Source organism: Natator depressus, chromosome 24 (genome assembly GCF_965152275.1).
Source record: "Natator depressus isolate rNatDep1 chromosome 24, rNatDep2.hap1, whole genome shotgun sequence".
Lineage (NCBI taxonomy): Eukaryota > Metazoa > Chordata > Testudines > Cheloniidae > Natator > Natator depressus.
Window position 1 is genome coordinate 9702614 of NC_134257.1, and position 21866 is coordinate 9724479.

General features: G+C 59.9%; 1 protein-coding gene across 1 annotated transcript; it reads left to right on the forward strand.

Annotated features, from left to right (window-relative positions):
* The first annotated feature begins 9328 nt into the window (after positions 1–9328).
* Positions 9329–20678, forward strand: LOC141977344 (lens fiber membrane intrinsic protein-like). The gene is made up of 4 exons (XM_074938782.1): positions 9329–9503; positions 15808–15948; positions 18416–18550; positions 20450–20678. Exons 1-4 carry the CDS (start codon positions 9329–9331, stop codon positions 20515–20517), a joined length of 519 nt encoding a protein of 172 aa, XP_074794883.1. The 3' UTR covers positions 20518–20678.
* Positions 20679–21866: the final 1188 nt, after the last annotated feature.

The window sequence follows — 21866 nt, forward strand, 5'->3', positions numbered from 1 at the left end:
AGTCATCTAGCTAGATATGCGTTAGATTATGATTTCTTTAAATGGCTGAGAAAATAAGCTGTGCTGAATGGAATGGATATTCCTGTTTTTGTGTCTTTTTGTAACTTAAGGTTTTGTCTAGAGGGATACTCTATGTTTGGAATCTAATTACCCTGTAAGGTATTTACTCTCCTGATTTTACAGAGGTGATTCTTTTACTTTTTCTTCTATTAAAATTCTTCTTTTAAGAACCTGATTCCTTTTTCATTGTTCTTAAAATCCAAGGGTTTGGGTCTGTGGTCACCTATGCAAATTGGTGAGGATTTTTATCAAGCCTTCCCCAGGAAAGGGGGTGTAAAGGTAAGGGAGGATTTTGGGGGGAAAGACGTTTCCAAAGGGGCTCTTTCCTAATAATAATAAATACCGGTTAGACATTTGGTGGTGGCAGCAAAAGTCCAAGGGCAAAGGGTAAAATAGTTTGTACCTTGGGGAAGTTTTAACCTAAGCTGATAAAAGTAAGTTTAGGAGGTTTTCATGCAGGTCCTCACATCTGTACCCTAGAGTTCAGAGTGGGGAAGGAACCTTGACACCCCTAATCATTGTTGTTGCTCTTTTCTGTACCTATTCCAATTCCAATATATCTTTTTTCAGATGGGACAACCAGATCTGCACACAGTATTCAAGATGTGGGTGTAGCATCAATTTATATACAAGTAATATGATATTTTCTGTTTTATTATCCATGTGTGTGGATGTGTTTGTGTGTGAGTGTGTATGCATGTGTTGTTATGTGGGTGTGTGTAGTTCTGTGTGTGGATGTGTGTGCGTGTGTGCACACGTGTGTTTGGATGTGTGCACACCCATGTGAATGCATGTGCATGCGTCTATGTGTTTGTGACGGTAGAATTCAGACCAATCACTGTTCATGTGGATTTGAAGAAAGCGCATTAAAGGGCATTAGCAAATGTTCCCATTGTCTTCACCAAGCAGCGTCATTCCTGGCTTGGAGCCAGTGTTGTGGTGGGACACAGCACAGCACGGCCAGGTCCCTCCTGCCCAGCAGTCTGAGAGCTGGGATCTAGCCGGGCTGGGTGGCCGTGTGACTGGCCGGAGGAGCAGCCGCAGAGATAAGCCACCAAAGTGGCAGTGGCAAGCCAGGAGACAGGCTGCCAGGTGTCGGGAGCCAGCCACCGCTCACCCTCCCACCCAGGACCTGGAGGTTTATGCACTGGACCCCCCCATGCCTGGACCCTGCGACTTCGCTACGCTGGGACAACCGTGCACCGAGGATGGGAGCGAAGGGGAAGGGGGTAAAAGTTTGTCCGTCCATTGGGTTTTCACACTGCAAGGTGGGAAACTGAGGCAAAGAGCCTGGGGTGGAGATTTGAATTAATTTTTGCCTGTGTTTGAGCCACTGTTGCTGGGTTTTCCCAGGTCAGGGCTCTCCTCCCTCCCCCCCCCCCCCCCCGCAGTAAAAGGGCTCTCTGTGTGTATACTGACTCAGTGCTTGGAGTGGGAAAGTGTCCCCTGGTAAGGGTGCCCAGGGCCATGGGGGGCGGGAGGAGGGGAGTGAAACCTGGGCTCAGTTGGGTTTGTAATGTGAAGAGGAACTCCTCGATATCGCACCCGGCCCTCGTTAGATAGCAGCTGGCAGAAGGATTCCGTCCCCTCCCCTATCACTTTCCTTGCTCCTCTCCATCTCCTGCCCTGTCTCCCCCTCTGCCTTGCCCCCTGTGCTCCCCAGATTCTTCTTCCCCTTGCCCTCAGTTTTCTGCCCCTCCAGACCAATTCCCCTATTGTCCACAGTCTCCCCCTCTGCCCCAGCTCCCTTGGCCTCCTTCCCCACCCCTCTAGAGTCTCTTCTCCCCTTATGTTCACCTGCCCCAAGTGTCCTTCTCTGCCTCTAAATTCCCAGGCCTTCCCATGTCTCTCCCCACACATGCTCCTTCCCTGCCCTGAGAGCCCCCTACACCCCACACAGTGCCTCCTATGCACCTGCTCCTCTCAACACCCTTCCCTGCCCCCTGGCAGCCTCCCTGCCACTGAACCGCCCCACCTGTGCTGGAGGCTGCGGGGTCCCGACAGCACGGGTAGGAGTGTGAGGTGGCCCCTTAGAAGCAGCCTCATGGGGTCTAGAATGGGGGGGTTTCTTTGAAAAAGAAAAGGGGAGCTCGAAATGGGGGTGGATTTGGAGACCTGCAAAGATTCCAGGCAATTGAAGCCGGGGGTGCAGCTTGAGCCTGGATGGGTCTTTTTTGCAGGGAGCAAGAAAAAAACCCAGTGTGTGTCAGGGAGCAGGTGGCAGCTCCCTCCCCGCAAGCGTGGCTGCTTGCAGGCCTAACAGAAACAGGCCATGGCCAAAATAGCTGGACTAGCCTCGGGAGAGAGCGAGAGAGAGGCCAGCAGAGAGGGAGGAGGCAGCAACTGGCCCCAGAAAGGAAGGGGTGCAGTAAGTGGGAAGCCAGCGGATAGGGGGCCAAGGAGCGGCAGGAATGGAGCGGAGAGGGAGAAAGTCCAGTGCAGGTGGGACAGAGACAGTAGGAATGGGAGGGATAGCCAGGGACAGTCCCTGGAAAGAGGCGAGCCAGCAGTACAAGGGGGAAAGAGGAAACACTGAAGGAAGAACAGGGAAGTTAAACAAGAAAAGAAATAACTTTAGAGTCTCCAAATAAACTAAGAAACTAGCAAACTGGGAGAAAAGGAAAGCAAGAAAGAAATGTAAAGGGAAACAGCTGTAATGAAAGATCAACTGTGAAGACAGAGAAAAAGACTTCGGAAATGAGGAGGAAGTGAGCTGCCGTGGAAGTGAGAGATTAGGAAGGATTGTAAAACAAAACATCTGGACAGCATTGTAAGGTATACAAGGTGAAGTCAGTGACAGTCAAAGAAAACTGGCAGAGAGCAAAGGGACTTGAAGCCAGAAAGTAGCATAGGGATAATTATTCCATCACGAAGCCAGCCCATTGCATGAAGGAACCTCTGTCTTTATTTCAGCTGGAACTCAAACCAGTGAACAAAGAGTGCACAAGAGGATTGCTCAAGATATAACCCAACATCCTAAAAACCTTGTCCTCCAAACTAGCGGCGTACAGCGGCTGAAAACTGAAAAGGGGAAGTATATGGGTGTAGGAGAGGGAGAGAGAGCCGGGAGCACTGGGCCTGGTGTAAGACCTCAGGGCTTAACCATAGTCATGAAAGTCAGGCCATATATTAAAGCAGATGCTTACAAGTTCACTGTCTGATACACAGAGGTGAAAGTAAGCTGGTCCGGTCCGGCGTACTGGCAAGAGCCAGTATGCCGTGCAGGACTGGACCGGCTTCCCCGGGCTGGTGATTTAAAGGGCTGGGGCTCCCTGCAGTGGCTGGAGCCCCAGGCCCTTTAAATCGCCTCCCAAGCCCCACTGCTGGAGTCCTGGGGTAGCGGCGGCAGGGCTCCAGCGGTGATTTAAAGGGCCAGGGTCTCCAGCCGCTGCGGGGAGCCCCGGGCCCTTTAAATCACCCCTGAGCCCCGGGGCTCCCAGCCGCCTCTGCAGCTGGGAGCTCCGGCGGTGATTTAAAGGCCCCGGAGCTCCCAGCCACAGCCGGAACCCCGGGACCTTTAAATCTTGATTTAAAGGGTCGGGGTATTTAAAGGCCCCGCCTCTTCCAGTTGAGACCACGCCTCTTCCGGTTGAGGCCACGCCCCCTGCTCAGGACTCCGGAGTACCGGTAAATCCTTTAAGTTACTTTCACCCCTGCTGATACGTGACCTTGGCAAAAGTAATTCTAGTGTGGCTAAAACACAGGCACTCCTGCAACAGATCCTGGATATGTGGGTGAACACCCTCCAGAAGAATAGCCCAGGGACATCCTGACCAGCACCAGATAAGAGGAGTTGACAGAAGTGATGGATGGGGTGTTTTGTCCGAGACATGATACCAGGGGAGGTAACAAGCAGCTGTCATGAAACGTGAGGTGACACATAAGTTGTTTGTCTCCATCTATAAATGTCAGGTTACCTCGCCGTAACCCTTCGTGTGGCCTAGGGGACAGCAGAGACTCCTGCTGCGGACTGGGCACTCGTGTTAGTGTACCTGTAACCAGTGCCTTGAGAGCAATACACCTGGCCGAGTGCCTTTGTCACCGAACCGTGCCGGTGGTCATTCTTGCTGGGTCCTGCTATCGAGGTCTGCCGAACCAGCTATGCGCACAGGGCTGGGACAGCTTACTGAGAGAGGACGCACGCACGCCGGCTGATAACACCATGGGGGGGACGTTCTAGTGCCCGGTGTTGTCTAATTCAAAAATTCTGCTATTTCATAAATGTAAATTGTTACCTAAACAGTGAGTTCACCTAAGCTAATAGTCGTGAATATACGGAAGATTACAGTGGTAGGTCACAGTGTTCACGGTGTAGGCCGAAGCAGTAGCTTCTGTGAAAACAACAAACTCTGATTTACTTGTAATTATACCCTACTTAATTGATTTCTGCTTCACCCCCGTCTGATTGAGATAAACCATAATCTGGCCTAGATTGCCTCTGCCTCTTTATTGCTCAGATGCGGAACACCCCCAAAGGGGTCTTTATATGCTCCAAAACAGAGACCGCTGGTGTGGTGAGTGATTCCTCGAGTGAGGCCTGCGGTGCCTTTGCCATCAATCCCGAGCTCCCCACCCCTAATGCTGGCCCTTCTGGGACCTCCTCCCCATTGCTCCCCAACACCAGTCCCTTGGGGCACCTCTTCCATCCATCACCCCACTGCACCCCCACAATTGGCCCCTCTGAGGACCTGCCCATCCATCAGCCCATTGCACTCCCACCACTGGCCTCTTGGGCGCGCCTCCCTTATCCATCACCCCACTGCATCCCCAAATTGGCCCCTCTGAGCCACTCCTGCATCCAGCACCCCACTGCACCCCCAATACCGGCTCCTCTGGCAAGGTGTGGGGAGGAGGAAGCGGGTGTGGGACCCAACATGGGGGAAGTGGGGTCTATCCCCTCTCCTTGGCTCCTGTAGCCATCCTGGGGCCAGGGAGGGGACAAGAGTAGGATGACAAAGGCAGCTGGAGGAAGCAGGGAGGGGAAAGTCCTGGGGACCAGCAGCCTCCCAGTGGGGAGATGCTGGAGTCAGAGGGAGCCGCAGGGGCCATGCCTGGAGCCCCATTCTCCCTGCAGCTCCCAGCCCAACTCCCTGCCACACAGAAGTCCCTGGGACGCAGTCCCAGCCCACCCCCAGCTGTAGCCGCAGGGACAGAGAGGGACCTGACAGTCTGGGCAGGTGCACAGGGTCCCTTCAAAGGGAGCGGCACCCGAGGAGCCAGCTAGCGGGAGCAGGGGACGGGGGGGCTGGCAGAAGTTGTCAGTGGGGTGGCAGCATCGGAGAGCTGGCACCTCGGTCCATCCTTCAGCAGGCCCAGCTGACACCCAGTTCCAGAGGCAGCTTTGGACACAAGCCCCCCGACCCCTGCCCTCCAGGCTGTGCCAGGGGTCCAAGTGGCAGCTCAGCTCCTGCAGCTGCCTCTATGCCCTGCCCCTCTGCCTTGATCTCTGGTCTTTTCTGCCCCAGTCCCCCTCTGTGGTGGCTTCTCACACCTCCCAGTCCTTGGTTCTCCAGCCAGGGTCTCTGCTCAGCTTCCCTGCCACAAAAAGGGGAAATCCAGCTCCCTCTGGGGCTCTGCTTGCTGGGTGTCATTGTCCTGAGGACTCGAGTCGGGGATTTCCCACTGATAGGGGGTCAGCCTGGGCCAATCCTTGTTAATGACCCATTCAGGCTCAGACAGCCAGGCGATCCCCCCCACCCCCCCACACACCCTCCCATCTGTCCCTTATCCTGCTTTCCCCCCACTGGGCAGCCATGCAAAATATAGGGGAAACTGAGGCCCACATAGGATTCATCGAAGTCTTTCAGAAAATTTGTCACAACTTGATCCTCCCTCCCCCCAGTCCCTGCCCCCCCATGCCCCCCACAACCCTGCTGGGCAGTCACCCTCCTTGTCTTATTTCTTCCCTCCCCTATTTTTTATTTTCATTCCTTTAGTTAAAAAACAACCCCCCCAATCACTTAATGTCCCCACCCCCCACTGGAGCCTCCCCCCACGAGAGAGTTGCTGCTCCCCAGCGGGCTGCAGGGTGCAGGAACTGCTTTGCTTAGCCCCCTCCCGAAAGAACGTGGCTCCCTCTCTGCCCCCGCACAGAGGGCCAGCGGCCCCCTGCATCAGCAGAACGGCGGGGCTGGAGCTGCCGGAGGCCGGAGCCAGCGGCTGCGAGATGCTTCCACTCTATTGTGGGCCTTTTGTCATCCCCCGGACAATGGAGCAAAGAGAAGCATGTGGGGGCGACTCTATAAAAGCCCCGTCCCCCCCAGCACCCCGCACCCTCGCTGCCTCCGGCAGATCCCCAGGCACACAACCCAGCCGCTGCAAAAGTTGATCCACTGAACGACTTGTCAGCCCTCATTAGCCATGGCCTCTTCTGCCGGCCAGCACTGAAGGTAAATTCCTTTAGTCCCTCTCTAGCAGCCCTGAGTTCTCCCCACTGTCCCCCCTCGATTGATCTGGCTGCCTGTCTGTCCCCACACACCCTCGCTATCTAATCTAATCTATCTATCTATCGGGGTGGGGGGGAGGGATAGCTCAGTGGTTTGAGCATTGGCCTGCTAAACCCAGGGCAGGGGGTTGGACTAGATGACCTCCGGAGGTCCCTTCCAACCCTGATATTCCATGAGTCTATCTAGCTATCTATCAATTCTCTGGTCCCACTGCAGCTGGAGGTGTAATCAGGGGCACCATTGAGGTGGGTGGGCAGTTGCCCCCATGCGTTGTGGCACAGGGGTCTCCAGTCCACCCATGGCTCTGGGAGTGCGCTGGGCAGGGCTCCAGGCAGGGGGTTATAAGCAGCCCTGGAGGCGGGCGGCTGGATGGTGCTGCGAGGCGGGGAAGAGCCACGTCTGGGTCACTGGCTGCTCCCTCTGCTCTGCCCGGGGGAGGCAGCTGTTTCTACTGTCTCAGACACAGGCTTCAAAGTCCTGCCCCCCTCAGGTCTGGGGGCGGCCCCCTGTGGCTGCTGCCCCTGCCCCCCCACTCAGATATAGGGGCAGCCCCCTGTGGTCTGGGGATGGCTCCCCGTGGCTGCTGCTCCTGCCACCCCTCAGGTCTGGGGAAGGGGCGGTCCTGCTGCTGTGGCTCCTGCCCCTTCCCTTCTCTGGGGAGCCGCTGGCACCTCCCTCCCAAGGAGACGCGGGTGTACCAGACCCCAGGGCTGTCCCGGCCTCGGCCTCCCGCTGCAGTGCCCAGGGCAGCTCCTCATGAACCTTGGGAAGCAATGGGGAGACCTGCCGACCTGTGATGTCGACCTACCTGTTCTGCCCCACAGCCCAGCCCTAATACCCCAGGGAGAGCGGGGAGAAGGAGAGAGGGGGACGGCCTGTGCCCCCCCAGAGCAGTAACGGGGCAAGAAAGAACTAAGCAGCAGTGAAGGTAGCAGTGTAGACGCACCGGAGATCCCAGCAGTCAATACTGGATGCAGTGGATGGAGGAATATATCCTCTGATAATGCATCTTCCTTGGCAAAGCTACCCTGTGCGGGGAGCATCCTCCTTTTGCACCTGCTGCTCACCCCAGGGCACCTGGCACCTGCTGCCAGCCGAGCAACGACGCCAGCCCAGACCTGACCGGGCCTTGGGCAGGGCTGGGGTTTGGGGCAAAGGTTCCAGGGGCCGGTTTGAGATTTGGGCACCCATTCAGCACTCACAGCCCACGTGGTCCAGCTCAGCTAGTCTGACTCAGCACCCTGACTCCTGGCACCCTGCTTCCGGCCACTGCCCTGTTCTGGGCGCAGCGCTGGCACACTTGGCATCTCGCTTGGCAGCGCCCGGAGGGTCTCCTGGACTCCTGTTGCTAAGCGACGACATGGGCCATAGTGATGGCTGCCGGCAGCCCTGTGCCCCCTGCCCCGGGCATTCTCCAGCGCTCCCTGCCAGGCTCGCAGGACACGGCCCTGGCAGTCTGGGGAGAGGGATGGATCTGAGCCACCCAGAGCTCGACTTGCTTCCCTTGGGCATCTCCCAGGCAGGAGTTCTGGTCAACGCTGGCTCCTCTGCTGCATGGGGAGAGCTGAGGGCTCTGACCCGGGCCAGGGCGAGGGTGGGCCTGCACCGCACACCTTCCCCCATGCCGCCCTGCCCACGCCACTCAGTCCCAGCCCCGTCGGACCATCAGTTCTGCTGCTTCAGTTTGGGTCTGATTCCCCTCCCTCCAGGGGCCCGTGCCAGCCCAGCCGGCTCCCTGCAGCGCTGGCTGGAGCACGTGCCAAGTGCTGCCCAGGGGCCCTTTTGACACCAGCTCTGACTCAGCTGGGTCCCTTCTCCCGGTGAAAACATCACAAGCTCAGCTCATTGTTGGGAACAAAAGGGCCCGGTTTGCCTGACGCAGGAGATTCCCCCTGCACCTCTCCCCACACTGCCCGCTGGAGGCTCCCGGTCCTGGCCTGAGCCTGGCGCATCTGCTGACCAGGGTGGCTTTCAGGCCTGTCCCTCAGTTCTGCCTCCGGCTCTCCCATGAGTGGCAACCCCCAGCTGGGAGCCACAAGGGGGGGTGGGGGGACACAAGGACAAGCACAGGCTCTGCCAGGGTGGCTGAGCTGGGCGTGGGGCCCCCACGCTGCTTGGGTGAAGCCAAGAGGAAGGGGAGCACACATTGTCCAGGCCTGTAGCTGCACCGTCCCTGGCACCAGGGGAGCAGCCAGCCTGGCTGTGTCATGCACCAAACTCCAGAATGGGCTGAGACCCAGTGGGTTTGTTATTTCTAAGCGCTGGCTCAGAGGGTTTGCCGGACTGGATCAGAACCATGGTCCATCTACCCCGGTATCCATCCCCCTGGCTCTGGATCGGGGCTTGATCCATCTTGTAGCCCACCTCTTCGCACGCCGTGTCAGGCAATCACCCTGTTTGGGCTCACTCTCCTGCAATCAGCAGCGGCCAGTGCTTAACAGGTCAGAGCAGGGCCTGGACCTCCCCACTCTGACTCCCTGGCCACAGGCACAACATTGCACATGGAGGGGGGACATTCCCTCCTGACCCTTGCATGATGCTTATGCCCTGAAGCATGAGGCTGACTCACTCCTATCTCACCTCAGATACCCGAAAAGAATTATCCTGCCCCCTTTGAAATCCAGCCACAGCCCTTGGCTCTGCAACTCCTGCAGCAGGGAGTTCCCCAGGTCTGCATGACGCAAAGGGCAATAGACATGACTGCCACACAGCCCAGCCAGTGGTAACTCTCTGCCGGGCCTTCTCCTAGGAGGCCCCATCTCCTCTTGTCCCAGTGCAGGAGAAAGAGCACCCCGACCCGCAGGACCCGCGAGCTGCCAGCCATGTACACCTTGATGGGAGGCGGGCTGTTGTGTGCAGTGTCGGGCCTGATCCTTCTCATCGTTGCCACAGCGACTGACTTCTGGATGCAATATCGCTACTCGGGGAACTTAAGCAACCAGGGGCTCTGGAGGTTCTGCATGAGCGGCAAGTGCCACCCCCACACCATCAGCATTGGTGAGCAGCGGGGACAGGGACCAGGAGGGTGATGGCTGCGCGGACAGACAGTCCGGCTCTGGGCCCCGGGAAATGGCCTGGACGGGACCGAACGGGCTGTGGCTTGTAGATGTACAGGTAGGGGCACCGGGCCGGGTCTGGTTCAGCGTGGCTCCTGCTGGCTTGGTCGGGGGTGCCCCGTCTGACCCAGTCCCAGGGAGAGATGCTGCGATGAGATGGCCTGATGGTTGTGCCCAGCGGCGTGGGTAGAGAATCTTCTGCTGGGTTTCTCCGGCAGAGCCCCTGCCCGGCATCCTGGCTGCTGGTTTGTGTGAGCACAGCTGCCCTCTTGTGGCTGCAGCCTGCCCCGGCCACCAGCCACGGATGGGTGGAGGTTCCCTGGAGCTTCCCGTGCGCTGGAGTCGGGGGGGTCCCGGCCCTCTCCTGGATGCCAGGAGGTGCAGTGCAGCTGACACGCTTCCCGCCTAGGCTGCTTTGATTGACACTAGGACCTGGCCCCATAATATGGAGAGGACAAAGCGGGGCTCGATGCCACCACCCGGCCCCAGCGGCAGCCCTGGAGTCCCTGGGCAGATCTGGCCTCTCCTGATCTCACCAACTCGGAGTCTGACCTTCCCCAGTGAGGCCCGGATCAGAACTGGCCGTCGGGGTGGGCTCTGGGCCGGTCACAGACACGTCCCAGCTCCCCTCTCAGACACAGCCAGTCCGAAGGGAGGCGGAGAGTTTCCGTCGGGCCTATATAAAGCCCAGCGGCTTTGCAGCCCCGGCCGCGGCTGAGCTCCCGAGCTGGCCTGTACCTGGGTAGTGGGAAATTCTGGAGTGGGACATTGAAACCCAGCCTGCCCTTGGGGGTGGGGAGGGGGGCAAGAGAAACAAGCCCTGTGGCTCCCTTCCCGGCCCTTGGTCTCCCCGGCTGGGGCTGCCACTGACCCTGGGCAGAGAAAGCGTAGGACCAGGGAGCGTTTCACACAAAGACGTGGCCGTGCCCACTTTAGGGGATGGTCTGCTCTGGCTGCTGGCTAAGGGTGCTGCCTGGGGGGGCTTGAGGGCGTGAGGAGCATGGAGGGCCCAACAGTGACTCCACGGGAGGACCCAGGATGGCAGCTGTCACCCAAGGCCGGGGAGGCCGATCCGCAGCTGATGGAAATCTCCTGGGGCTTGGCCTAGCCGGAGCGCCACCGGCAGGAGAGCACACCGACAGGTCTGAGCCCTGGGGTTACACGGGTATAACCCAATAGAGAATCTGGCTGAGTCTGAGTCCAGATCCAAGCGGGACGGGGGTGACGGGGAGCGACCAGCAGCAAGGAATCCCCCTGGGTCCGCTAGGCCCGAGAGCCCCTAGGATGGCGCAGCGGGGTGGAAGCTGCTGCTGCTTCTCAGCATGGTTTGCTTGCTGCCTTGGGGATCCTCGCACGTAGCCTTGTACCCTGCCCCTCGGGGAGCCCTCACTGGGACCCCCAACTCCTTGCCCCTTGGGGAGCCCTCGCTGGGGCACCCAACTCCCTGCCCCTCGAGGAGCCCTCGCTGGGACCCCCCATTCCCTGCCTCTCGGGGAGCCCTCGCTGGGACCCCGAACTCCCTGCCCCTCGGGGAGCCCTCGCTGGGACCCCCAACTCCCTGTCCTTCGGGGAGCCCTTGCTGGGACCCCCAACTCCCTGCCCTTCGGGGAGCTCTTGCTAGGATCCCCCATTCCCTGCCCCTCGGGGAGTCCTCGCTGGGATCCCCCACTCACAGCCCCTTTCCCTTGGGGAGCCCGCTCTGGGGTCCCCCACTCCCAGCCCCCTTCCCAGCTGTCAGGGATCCACAGGGTTGGTGCTACTCCCCCAGCTTTGGAACAGTCCCTAGGAGGAAACTTTCAGTGGGCCAGACCCCCGAGGTGTCTCTTCCTCCAGGGTTAGCCATGCAGCCTGAGCCCACCGAGACTGAACCTCTGGGGCTCCAGTCCTCCTGCTCCACCCCATGAGCTCTGCTCAGCGAGACCGGCTGAGACAGACCCCTGAGAGAGACATGTCCACTCCGCAGGGATTAACGCACCTCGCCCAGCATTTGCAGTGACACTCACCCAGCGCTCTCAAAGCTGTCGGGTTTATGGGTCAGCGGGAACCCAGCCCAGGAAGGCCCCCAGAACTGAAGGTTAAAGCACAGACCAGTCTGGTCAGCCCAGAGTCCAGTGGAGCTGTAGTGACCCCCAGGGTCAGGCTCTGTCTGTCTCTGTCTGACCCCCTTGGGCAGTTCCCAGGTGGGAGCCCTGACTCCTTCCAGCACCCGGCTCTGACCTCCCACCTCACGCCGCTCCAGTCCTTTGTTCTCAAGGCGGGAGGGGTTGCTCAGCCTCCCTTATACCCCACAAACGTCCTCCACCGGCCCTGCTGCGTCGTTCCCCTCCCCATGGTCGCTGTCCTACCCGGTGCTGCCCCGGTTCTCACAGCCCCTCTGCTAATCAGGCAAACACCCAGTTTCCAATACGCAGCTCAGGGCAGTTTCACGGCCTCCCTTAGGGCTGGGCTGGTAGACGTCACTAGCAACGGGCACATGAGGAGTTTTCAGGCAGCCCCGTGCCCTATGGCCACCCTAGGCTCCTAGGGTTGGGAAATGTGCTGGGGTCCTGCACCCCTTCCTCTGCCAGGGAGTGAGAAGGGTAGGGAACCCTCATTCCTCCAGGTGTCAGCCATCCGGGCTGCCGCCTGGGGTGTCCTGGCCCCTAGGATGGAGTCGGGAGTGACCCCTTGAGCATTTGGTCTTAACCCAGGATCCTTCCTGTGTCTCCACAGGGCTCTGAGCCATAGGTGGGGCAAATGGCTCCCAATGGGAACCTTAACCCAGGTGGCCAACAACCTTAATCCGACAGGGTTTGACCACACATGGTTTGACCAAGGTTCTCTCTGTCCCAGAATCTCTCCACCCCACGAACGTCTCCCCACTGACTACCACCTCCCGCTCCCAAAGGGGCTCAGATGTGTCTGGGCCCAGGAGCGTACAACAGGACACGTGCACCGGTGCCAGGAGCGGGGGCCTGTGCCCTCGAGGGGCTGGCTGGGTGAATGCTTCCCTCTGAAGGGTCAGTCTCACGGTTCAGTCTCTGAGTCTGAGCTACAGGCAGCCTTAGCTGAACAGGGTATGAGTTAGCCCCTCGGTCCTGGGCTTTCGCCAAATGAACCCTCCATGGGTCCCGTCTGGCCCCTATTTCATCAAGCCTTGGGCATTCTGCCCACTTATGCTTTGTTTTCCTACAAACATCACACCACTGAGGTCCCTTGGCTGCTCCCCCTGCTCTGGGTTTCCCTGAGTCCCACTTCTGGGCAGCCTTCACTGGTTCCCTTTTCCAGGACCCACACTTAGGTCAGTCCCCTTTGGACCTACTGTCCAAAACTCATCTGCTAACCGGCCTCTGCTACGCAGATCTTTCGGCTTCCTGTCCACTAGCCACATTTCCAACTTGTGGGGACAGATCTCACAGAGTAGCTCCAACCCAACCAGGTTACACAATTCTCCCAGCATAGCAACACCTGCACCTGTACCCTATTTGTGGAGAGACTCTCCTGGCAGGCTTTCATGTAGAGTCACACGTTGGCTCTTTTGCACATCCCGCAACCTCAAGTGCCAAATCAAACCTAAGCAGTAGAGCCTTTGCGAACTGTTCGTAGTCCCCAGTATCAGCGCCGTCCCTCTGGCTGTACACCTCTATGGCTTTGGGACCGAGCCTGTCCACAGGGCCAACAGGTTCAAATCAAAAGCCTTCTCAAAGGCAGTGAGGTAGTTGTCTATACCCCCCTCCCTTAAACTGGGGCAACAATTTGGTATCTAGGTTCCCTGCGGGATTAGTATCTCAGTGTCTTTCCTCACTTACCCCTCAGTGGCTCCTCTTGCCCCCCCCCCCACTTCTCCATTTCCAGTTCATGCTTCTGCCACTTCTCATGGTCTGCTAGGTCCTTCGCCCTAAGATCCCACTTCCACCGCTTCAAATCTGTTGATGGGGAACTGTGCTGGGCAGGGAACTGGGTCGTGAGGGCACCCTGCTGCTGCCTGGGTCACTCTTGGACCCTCTTGGAACTCTACTCAGGTCCGGAACCTGCTTCTTGGTCTGATTGTCCTTCTCCAGCCGTGCAATCAGCGGCGCCTTGTTGAGCTTCCTAGCACTTTACCCTCTCTCCCTGCACAGGTTTGCGATGTCCTTCTTAGGGAGGCGGTTATACGCCATTTTCTTGCTGTTTCCTTTAAGTACCCTTGATTTAGTGCTGCAAGGCACTTACTGCAAAATATACTACTGGTGTATTCAGCATCCCACTGCTGCCACCAGCTGTGGCTCCACAGGATCGGTGCTACGCCTCCAGCTTTGGAACAGTCTCTAGGCGGAAGCCCTTCAGTGGGTCAGACCCCTGAGGGGCCTCACTCTTTCTACACAGGGTAAGGTCCACAGCCTCACCGCCTCTGGGGCTCCAGCCCTCCTGCTTCACACCATGCAGTCTGCTCAGCGAGTCCAACTGAGACAGACCCCTGGGAGAGACGGGGCCATTCTGCAGGGATTAACGCACCTCACCAAGGTGCCATTTGCAGCGACACTCAACCAGCGCTGTCAAAGCAGTCGGATTTATGGGTCAGCTGGAACCCAGCCCAGGAAGGCCTTAGGTCAGCCCAGAGAACTGAAAGTTAAAGCAGTCTGGTCAGCTCGGAGCCATGCTGTATCGAGCCCCATGGTCAGGTTCTATCTGACCCCATTGGGCAGTTCCCAGGTGAGAGCCCCCCACTCCTTCCAGCAGCCAATTCTCATCCCCCCACCTCACACCGCTCCAGTCCTTTGTTCTCGAGCTGGGGTCTGTGCTCAGCTTCCCTGAGGCGAGGCAGGGAAATCCATCTCTCTGGGGCATTGCTTGCTGGGTGTGGATATCCTGGTGACTGGGTTTTCCACAGTCCTCTGGGATTCTCCAGCGATACAGGGCGGTGGCCTTGGCCAGTCCTTTTTAATGACCCATTGAGACTCAGACCGCCAGGTGCTATTCACACCCATGTCTCTTTGCCTATCCTGAGAGGAAACAGCCCTTTCCCCCCTAGTTAGGTAACCATGAAACTTGTGGGGAAACTGAGGCACACATAGGGGTCATAAAAATATTACAGAAAATTCCCACTTTGTCACACATACCCCTTGGGGAGCTCTCACTGGGATCCCCCCAAACAGCCCTTTCCCCTTCCCCTTGGGGAGCCCTCGCTGGGATCCTCCACTCCCAGCCCCCTTCCCTGCCCCTTGGGGGGACCAGCGCTGGGCCCACATTGCATCCTAGTTCCCGTGAAAGCCTTATCTCTCTTGGAGGCTGCATCACTGTGATTCTTTATTTTCAGGAGCGACTCTCCGGGTCATATCTAGGATGCAGCTCATGCAAAATGCAGCCACTCGCTTCCTGCCAGGTACCCGGCCATCCCAGCTCCGCTCTGCTCCTTGTGCTGGCTCCTTCCTAGGCTTTGCATTGACTCCCCGGGTTCCTCCACGCCCCCTCCAGGGCCCTGATTGTCTGTGGGCTGCTTCTTCCCCACGCGCTGTCTTCGTGCCTTCACAATCCCTCGGCCCTCAGGTGCCCGCCTGGCTCCCTGCAAAGACTTTGCTCAGGCAAAACTCCCATTGGCGTCATGGGGTTCAGCTCAGGGCCCATGTTGGGGTGCGGGTTAGGGGGATTCAGGGGCAGATTCTCATTGATCAGCACCCGGCATGCAGGGCTGGCCTGCCAATCGGGCCTCAGGGCAGGAGTGAGCTCCTTGGAAAATCTGGCCCTAGTTTGGGGAGGTCTGAGCCCTCCTGAATGCCAGCCCTAGCGTCTGTGCAAGCTGCCCCCAAACTCCTGGCCCCGTTGGAACTGTGCAGCCCGGCTCCGGGAGTCCCCGCCCTCTAACAAGGTGGGGCAGTGGGTGGGGGGCAGTCCAGGTGACCAGCTCCCAGTCTCATTACAGCCCTACCTGCCTCCCCCAACCCAGCTGCAAAGAAAGACACAGTTTTAGGGTGCAGCCTTTGAGGGAGAAGGTGGGGGGCAGATAGGGGGCAGCAGCTCACCCCAGGGAAAGGGATTGCATGGGGATTGGCTCGAGGGGGGAGGGGCAGCTTAGGCCCTCAGACCCAGCGTCTCTCTCTTCTGCATCGGTCCTGCTCAGCACACACCCTCTGCGCAGTGACAGACGCTTCTGAGCGCTGGAGGTGCTGGCCCTGCCGTTGGCCGGCTTCCTCCCCTGCTCCTCAGACGAGATCCGGCTCCCGGCGCTCCTTGCCAATCTCCGGGTCCCAATGAGTGCTCCTCTCTCTCTCTCTGTCCCCTCCCTGCAGCCTTCTGGGACGCCACCCGGGCATTCATGCTGCTCTCCATCCTCTCCTGCTTCGCAGGCATCATCCTGGGCCTCACTGCCTTCTCCAGCAGCGCCAGGGCATCCCGGACCCGCTCCGCCGGCATCACCCTGCTGATCGCTGGTACGTGGGCCCCGGCAAAGCCAAGGGGAGGGGGGTGGGGAAATGCCGGGCATCATTAGAACCAATGGGATGTGCCATCAGCAAAGCAGGGTGGGCACCATGGGGTGGGGCAGGCACCACGGGGCAGGGTGGGCACTGCAGGGTGGAAGCAACAGTCAAGGGAGAAATGCTTATGAGATATTAGATGGGTATCCCGTTATAGAGCGTGCACTCCTCAGCCCATTACAAATTGCTCACGAGTCTCCTCCTCTGCCATCCACATGCAGCCACCTCTGGGGTGAAACATCAGAGCCCGCTGAGCACCTGGTGAGAGGCCAGCAGGGAGGGGCAAAGCTGGGAAAGTAGCCAATAGGAAGGAGAGGGTATGGCTCCTCCTACCCTACTGCCCCCTGCTCTCTGCCACACCCCTGTCATCTGGCCAGCGGGCACCACCTGCTTGGACTCAGCAGGTGGCATGCAAGGCTGGCATGTGAGAGCCGTGAGGCTCACCGCAGCTGGTGGAACAGCTCCTCTGCAGGGAATATGTGTCACCCGCTTGGGCTGCCTGGGGATCTGGCCCAGCTGGCCAAGGAAACTCCAGCTGCACCCGCAGCGGGTGGCATTGGGACCCCAGCACTGCCCACGTCGGCCACACACGGTCCCCACTTTAATAACATACCAAATCCCCCAGGCAGGCAGGTTGGGACCTCAGGGTGCCCGGCTAGACTCTCATGTTCGCTCTGGCTAGCACCAACTGCCAGCAGGAGGCTGGGCACAACCGCACCTCACTGGGTGGCCTGGGACTCCATGCCTGCTCCCCTCTGATCCTCACCTGGCTAGATGGAGGCTGCTGAGGACTGAAAAGCAGCCCGGGGCTGGCCAAGCTGCTGCCTTGCTGAGTCCCCAGGCCTGGGGGGCTGGGGGCATCTGGCGATGAGGGGCCTTTCTCCAAGCCCTTCCTGGCTGGGCCCCATCCTGAGCTGAGAGTGGCTAAGAGCCCCCCAGCTCTGCAGGCCACGAGGGAGTCAGGTCTTTCCCGCACCTGCCCACCCCGTTCCGTGCCACGCGGCCAGCAGCGAGCCAAGAAGGCTGGTCCAGACTGTGAAGAGCTCCAGCGGGCTCTACGCCAGCTAGGGGGTGGGCAGCGCCCGGCGAGCGAGCATCAGTACTGGCAGTGTCCCCCCGAGGGGAGAGTTTGAACGACTCCTGGGTTCTGGAGCCACTCTGGAAAGGGGCTGGGGCGTCACTGGGACCAGCTCTGCCTGCAGCAGCCGATAGCAAGGCGGCCAGGCCGGGAAGGAGAAGCACCCGCAAAGCTAGCTTGAGCCTGGTTATAGCTGGGCGCTTCGCCCACCCCTTCAGTGCCCCCGAATAATTCCTGGTGCGGATCTAGTGTGCAAGTCCCCGTTGCTGGGCTGGCAAAAGGCGGGGCTGATCCGGCACTGCTCCTGGGGATGCTGCAGGGGCAGCTGGGGACAAAGCATCTCCAGCATGGGGGAGGAGGGTAGATTAGCCACGGCTGCCCCCCATGTGGCTCTGACGCCTTTCTCTGGCACACCTGGCCCTGCCCTTGGTCCGAGGCTGGGCCAGAAGGACCGGTCTGACCACCCCTCTGTGATTAACGCTGTGGGGAGGGGGGGAGGGGGGCAGGATGCATCCGCGCTGGAAGGAAAGACCCATCTTAGGGTTTTGCCGCAGGTGCCAGGAATTGGGCCAGGAAAACACTCCCAGTTGGGTGCAGCAGAGGGAGCCCCAGAGTTGCCTGGCCGGCTCTGTGCTGGCCCATTCCTGGCAGCCCGCTGGCACTGGGGGAAGGGGTGTGGCTCCCCCTGGCAGGGGTGATGGCAATGGTGCCTGCTGGCACACAGGCTGAGTGGCACAGCTGGAGGAGCTGAGGGTGGGGGAGACAAGGGTGGCAGAGTTGGGTGAGTGCACGTGTCATGGCTACCCCCGGGGAAGCTGCCCGGGACAGGGTCAGGGCAAGCAGGACTGGGGGAATGGCTCAGAGTAGCCCCATGGCCCCAGCGAGGGGACAGACCTGGGGTGAGGGCAGGAGCTCTTTCCTGTACAGCTCCTAACACGCTGCTAGGAAGGGTTTGGCTGAGTGTTTAGGGATGGGGCTGGCTCGTGGGGCGGGGTCCCATCAGGTCAGTGATCGACCTGGCCTTCCAGCAGCACAGGACAGGGCAGCGGGCTCGGAAAGCGGGAGCCACTCACAGACCCTGGGAGATGGAGGGAGGGAAACTTCTCCCCGTAACGAGTTGTGCTCAGTAAAACTGACACAAGGTGGTACTCAGCTGTGCCAGGACCCTGCATTGTGGTGCCGAGCCAGGCCAGGTCCCTGCGTTGTGGTGCTGAACGAGGCCCGGTCTCTACATTGAGGGTGCCGTGCTGGGCCAGGTCCCTGCTTTGCTGGCACCTGCTTGTGATGAGTGGGGTCAGAGCTCAGCTCCCTCCCCGCCCTCCCATCCTGTGCTCACCCCCGCAGGTCTCTTTGCATTGCTGGGGCTGTCGGTGTACACTGGTGTGACTGTGAATTTCTTCGGTAAGCGCTACGCTGACTGGCGCTTCTCCTGGTCCTACATCCTGGGCTGGATCGCTGTCATCCTCACCCTCTCGGCAGGTACCTGCTCCTGGGAGCTCCCCATCTGCTCCCCTCTCTGCGTCCAGGCCCCTGGGTGCCCAGCACGGCACCCCATCCCCCTTTCCATACTGCGGATCCTGGTTCCCCGACTGCCCAGGCCAGCCCCAGCCCTGGGCTCCCCACCCACCCCCAGCTGAGATCCTGGCTGCCTGGAGCTGGACTCAGACGCCCATACAGTTCCTTCCATCCCACTGCCCAGCAGGGACTCTGCCACGGGGTGCTTGCCAGGAGCCCGAGCAGCACTGAACTCAGCTGAGCTTTCCTGAACTTCAGGGGTGTCTGGTCCATCAGTACCAAATTCACAGCCATGAAAAACATGTCACGGACTGTGAAACCTGGTCTACCCCCGGGAAATCTGGTCTTTCCGGTGCTTTTACCCTATCCTGTACAGATTTCCCAGGGGGAGACCAGCGTTTCTCAAATTGGGGGTCCTAACCCAAAAGGGAGTTGCGGGGGGGGTTACAAGGTTATTTTAGGGGGGTCACAGTATTGTCGTCCTCATTTCTGCGCTGCTGCTGGTGGCAACTCGGCCTTCAGAGCTGGGCTCCCGGCCAGCAGCCGCCGCTCTCCGGCCGCCCAGCTCAGAAGGCAGCACCACCGCCAGCAACAGGGCAGAAGGAAGGGTAGCAGTACCGCAACCCCCCACACAGTAACCTTGCAACCCCCCCCCCCCCCGCAAGTCCTTGCAATCCCCCTACCATTACAACACCATGAAATTTCAGATTTCAGTAGTTAAAATCATGAAATTTATAATTTTTAAAATCCTATGACTGTGACATTGACCAAAATGGACCCTGAATTTGTTAGGGCCCTACCCATCAGAGACCAGTGAGGTCTGCTGGGAAGCCTGGGGAGGTGGAAGGCTGTTAGCCGAGATCCCAGGGCAAGGGGCAGGGTGGGGGAAACCTGGGCAAGCCATGGGCAGTGGTGGTGGGGGGGACCTCACAGGTGCAGAGGAGAATGAAGCAGGTGTGTGGGGAAGGGAAACTGCTGGAGGGATCCAGGAAGGAAGAAGCATGGGGATCAGGGTGCCATGGGGCAGGGGGTGTGTGGGGTGAGGGGAAGGAGGAGAAGGGGGCAAGGTGTCATGGGACAGGGGGTGTGTGGGGTGAGGGGAAGGAGGAGAAGGGGGCAGGGTTCCGTGGGACAGGGGGTGTGTGGGGTGAGGGGAAGGAGGAGAAGGGGGCAGGGCCCCATGGGGCAGCAGGCGTGGGAAGAGCGAGGGGTGAGGGTCAGGATGCCATGGGGGTACGGGCAGAGGGAGGAAGGAATGTGGGGGGGGCTGTGCTCTATGAGGTGGGGGAATGTGGGGGATGGAGGACTTGGGGGACATGGAACCCTGGGGTGCAAGTGTGGGGCAGGGTGGAGTGTGGGGATCAGGGCAGCATGGGATAGTGAGGGAGGCTGGGGGAAGATGCCTGCCCCGGATGGGCCCACATAGGGAGCTGGCTGCCCCCAGGGGTCATCTCTTTGCCCCTTCAGCTTTGTCAGCCACAAGCCCGTCCCGTCCCGGCCTCGCCATCCAGCCCCTCATTGGAGCCAGGGAATGGGCCTGTGGCTCCTCCTACAGGTGGGCAGGGAGGAGTCCCTGCAGGCCTCCCAGCACTGGCGCCGTTCTCAGCCGAGCTGCATGGGCACCAGGGGCCGTTTGACGGTTACCCCGTGGACATGACGCCCCTGGGGTGAGGGGAGAGGCTGAGCAGGGAGACGCTGCGCTACAGAGGGAGAAGCCTGGGGGATCATGGGGGATCACCTACCGCGTCCCCGCCCACCCACCCCATCCCTGCCTGCCCTGTTTGGCCCCTTCTACCTAGGAACCCACCCCTGCCCCTTCCCTGCCCATTGCTCCCTTCCCTGACTCTCCGCTCTCTTCCCCAGGCATTTTCCACGTCTGCGCCGTCTCCAAGAGCCCGTCCCCAGAGAACTCCAACGCGGCGAGTGGCTGAGCGGGCACCACGCCCGCCTGGACGCACAGCCTGGTCCTGACAGCTCCCCACCCTCACCCTCTGCCCTTGCTCTGACGGCTCCCCGTCCTCCAGTGACATGCACCTGGTCCCGGCGAATCCCCGCCCTCCAGTGACACCCGCTGGGCCCCAGCCAATCCCCGCCCTCCAGTGACATGCACCTGGTCCCGGCCAATCCCCGCCCTCCAGTGACACCCGCTGGGCCCCAGCCAATCCCCGCCCTCCAGTGACATGCACCTGGTCCCGGCCAATCCCCGCCCTCCAGTGACACCCGCTGGGCCCCAGCCAATCCCGCCCTCCAGTGACATGCAGCCGGTCCCAGCCAATCCCCACCCTCCAGTGACACCGGCTGGGCCCCAGCCATTCCCCGCCCTCCAGTGACACCTGCCAGGCCCCAGCAAATCCCTGCCCTCCAATGCCATCTGCTGGGCCCTGATCAGTCCCTGCCCTCTAGTGACACCTGCCTGGCCCCAGCCAATCCCTGTGCTCCAGTGACATTCCCTGGCCCCAGCCAATCCCTGTCCTCCAGTGACACCTGCCTGACCCCAGCCAATCCCCGTCCTCCAGTGACATTCCCTGGCCCCAGCCAATCCCTGTCTCCCAGTGACATTCCCTGGCCCCAGCCAATCCCCACCCTCTAGTGACACATGCCAGGCCCCAGCCAATCCCTGTCCTCCAGTGATACCCGCCAAGCCCTGGCCAATCCCCACCCTCTAGTGACACGTGCCAGGCCCCAGCCAATCCCTGCTCTCCAGATACACCCGCCAGGCCCCGGCCAATCCCCACCCTCCAGGCACCCAGCGTGGAGTCCTCTGCCCTGTCCCAGCCCCCTCCCCTCCCCGGGCCAGGCGTGGTGCCCGGTGCTGGCCTTGATCCCGATGTGCCAGTGATCTGAATGTGCCAATAAACCAGCCGAACCCTCAGCCGCGTCCCAGTGCTGCCGCGTCCCAAGAGCGCGACAGGCAGGGGGGCCCCGCAGACCGGCGCGGCTCCCCACAGCTGCCCTCTAGGTAATTCCTGGCTGAGACCTGCTCAGCACGGTTGCTACCAGTCCCACCAGGGGGTGTCCTGAATTCCCAGGCTCTGGGCTGAGTCTCTGCCTAGAGTGTCCTGGAAGTAACCCCTTAAGGGTCTGTCTACACCGCTGTAAACCCGGGCTCAGAGTCAGGTTTGAGCTTAACCCCCTCCCCTTCCACCCACACACTAATCAGGCTGGCTTGGGCCAGGAATCCCTCTGGACTTGGGCCCATGGACACTGCTGGGGGAGAGGGGGGGGTCAGAGCCCGAGTCCCGCTGAGACGCGGGTCCAAGCCCCGTGTGGCCACAGCCCC

Bases quoted from the DNA above. Each gene is read 5' to 3' on its own strand.
- LOC141977344 (XM_074938782.1), top strand. From the start codon at position 9,329: ATGTACACCTTGATGGGAGGCGGGCTGTTGTGTGCAGTGTCGGGCCTG. The intron at 9,504-15,807 runs GTGAGCAGCGGG...CCCTCCCTGCAG, and splicing joins CCCCCACACCATCAGCATTG to CCTTCTGGGACGCCACCCGG. The intron at 18,551-20,449 runs GTACCTGCTCCT...TCTCTTCCCCAG, and splicing joins CATCCTCACCCTCTCGGCAG to GCATTTTCCACGTCTGCGCC.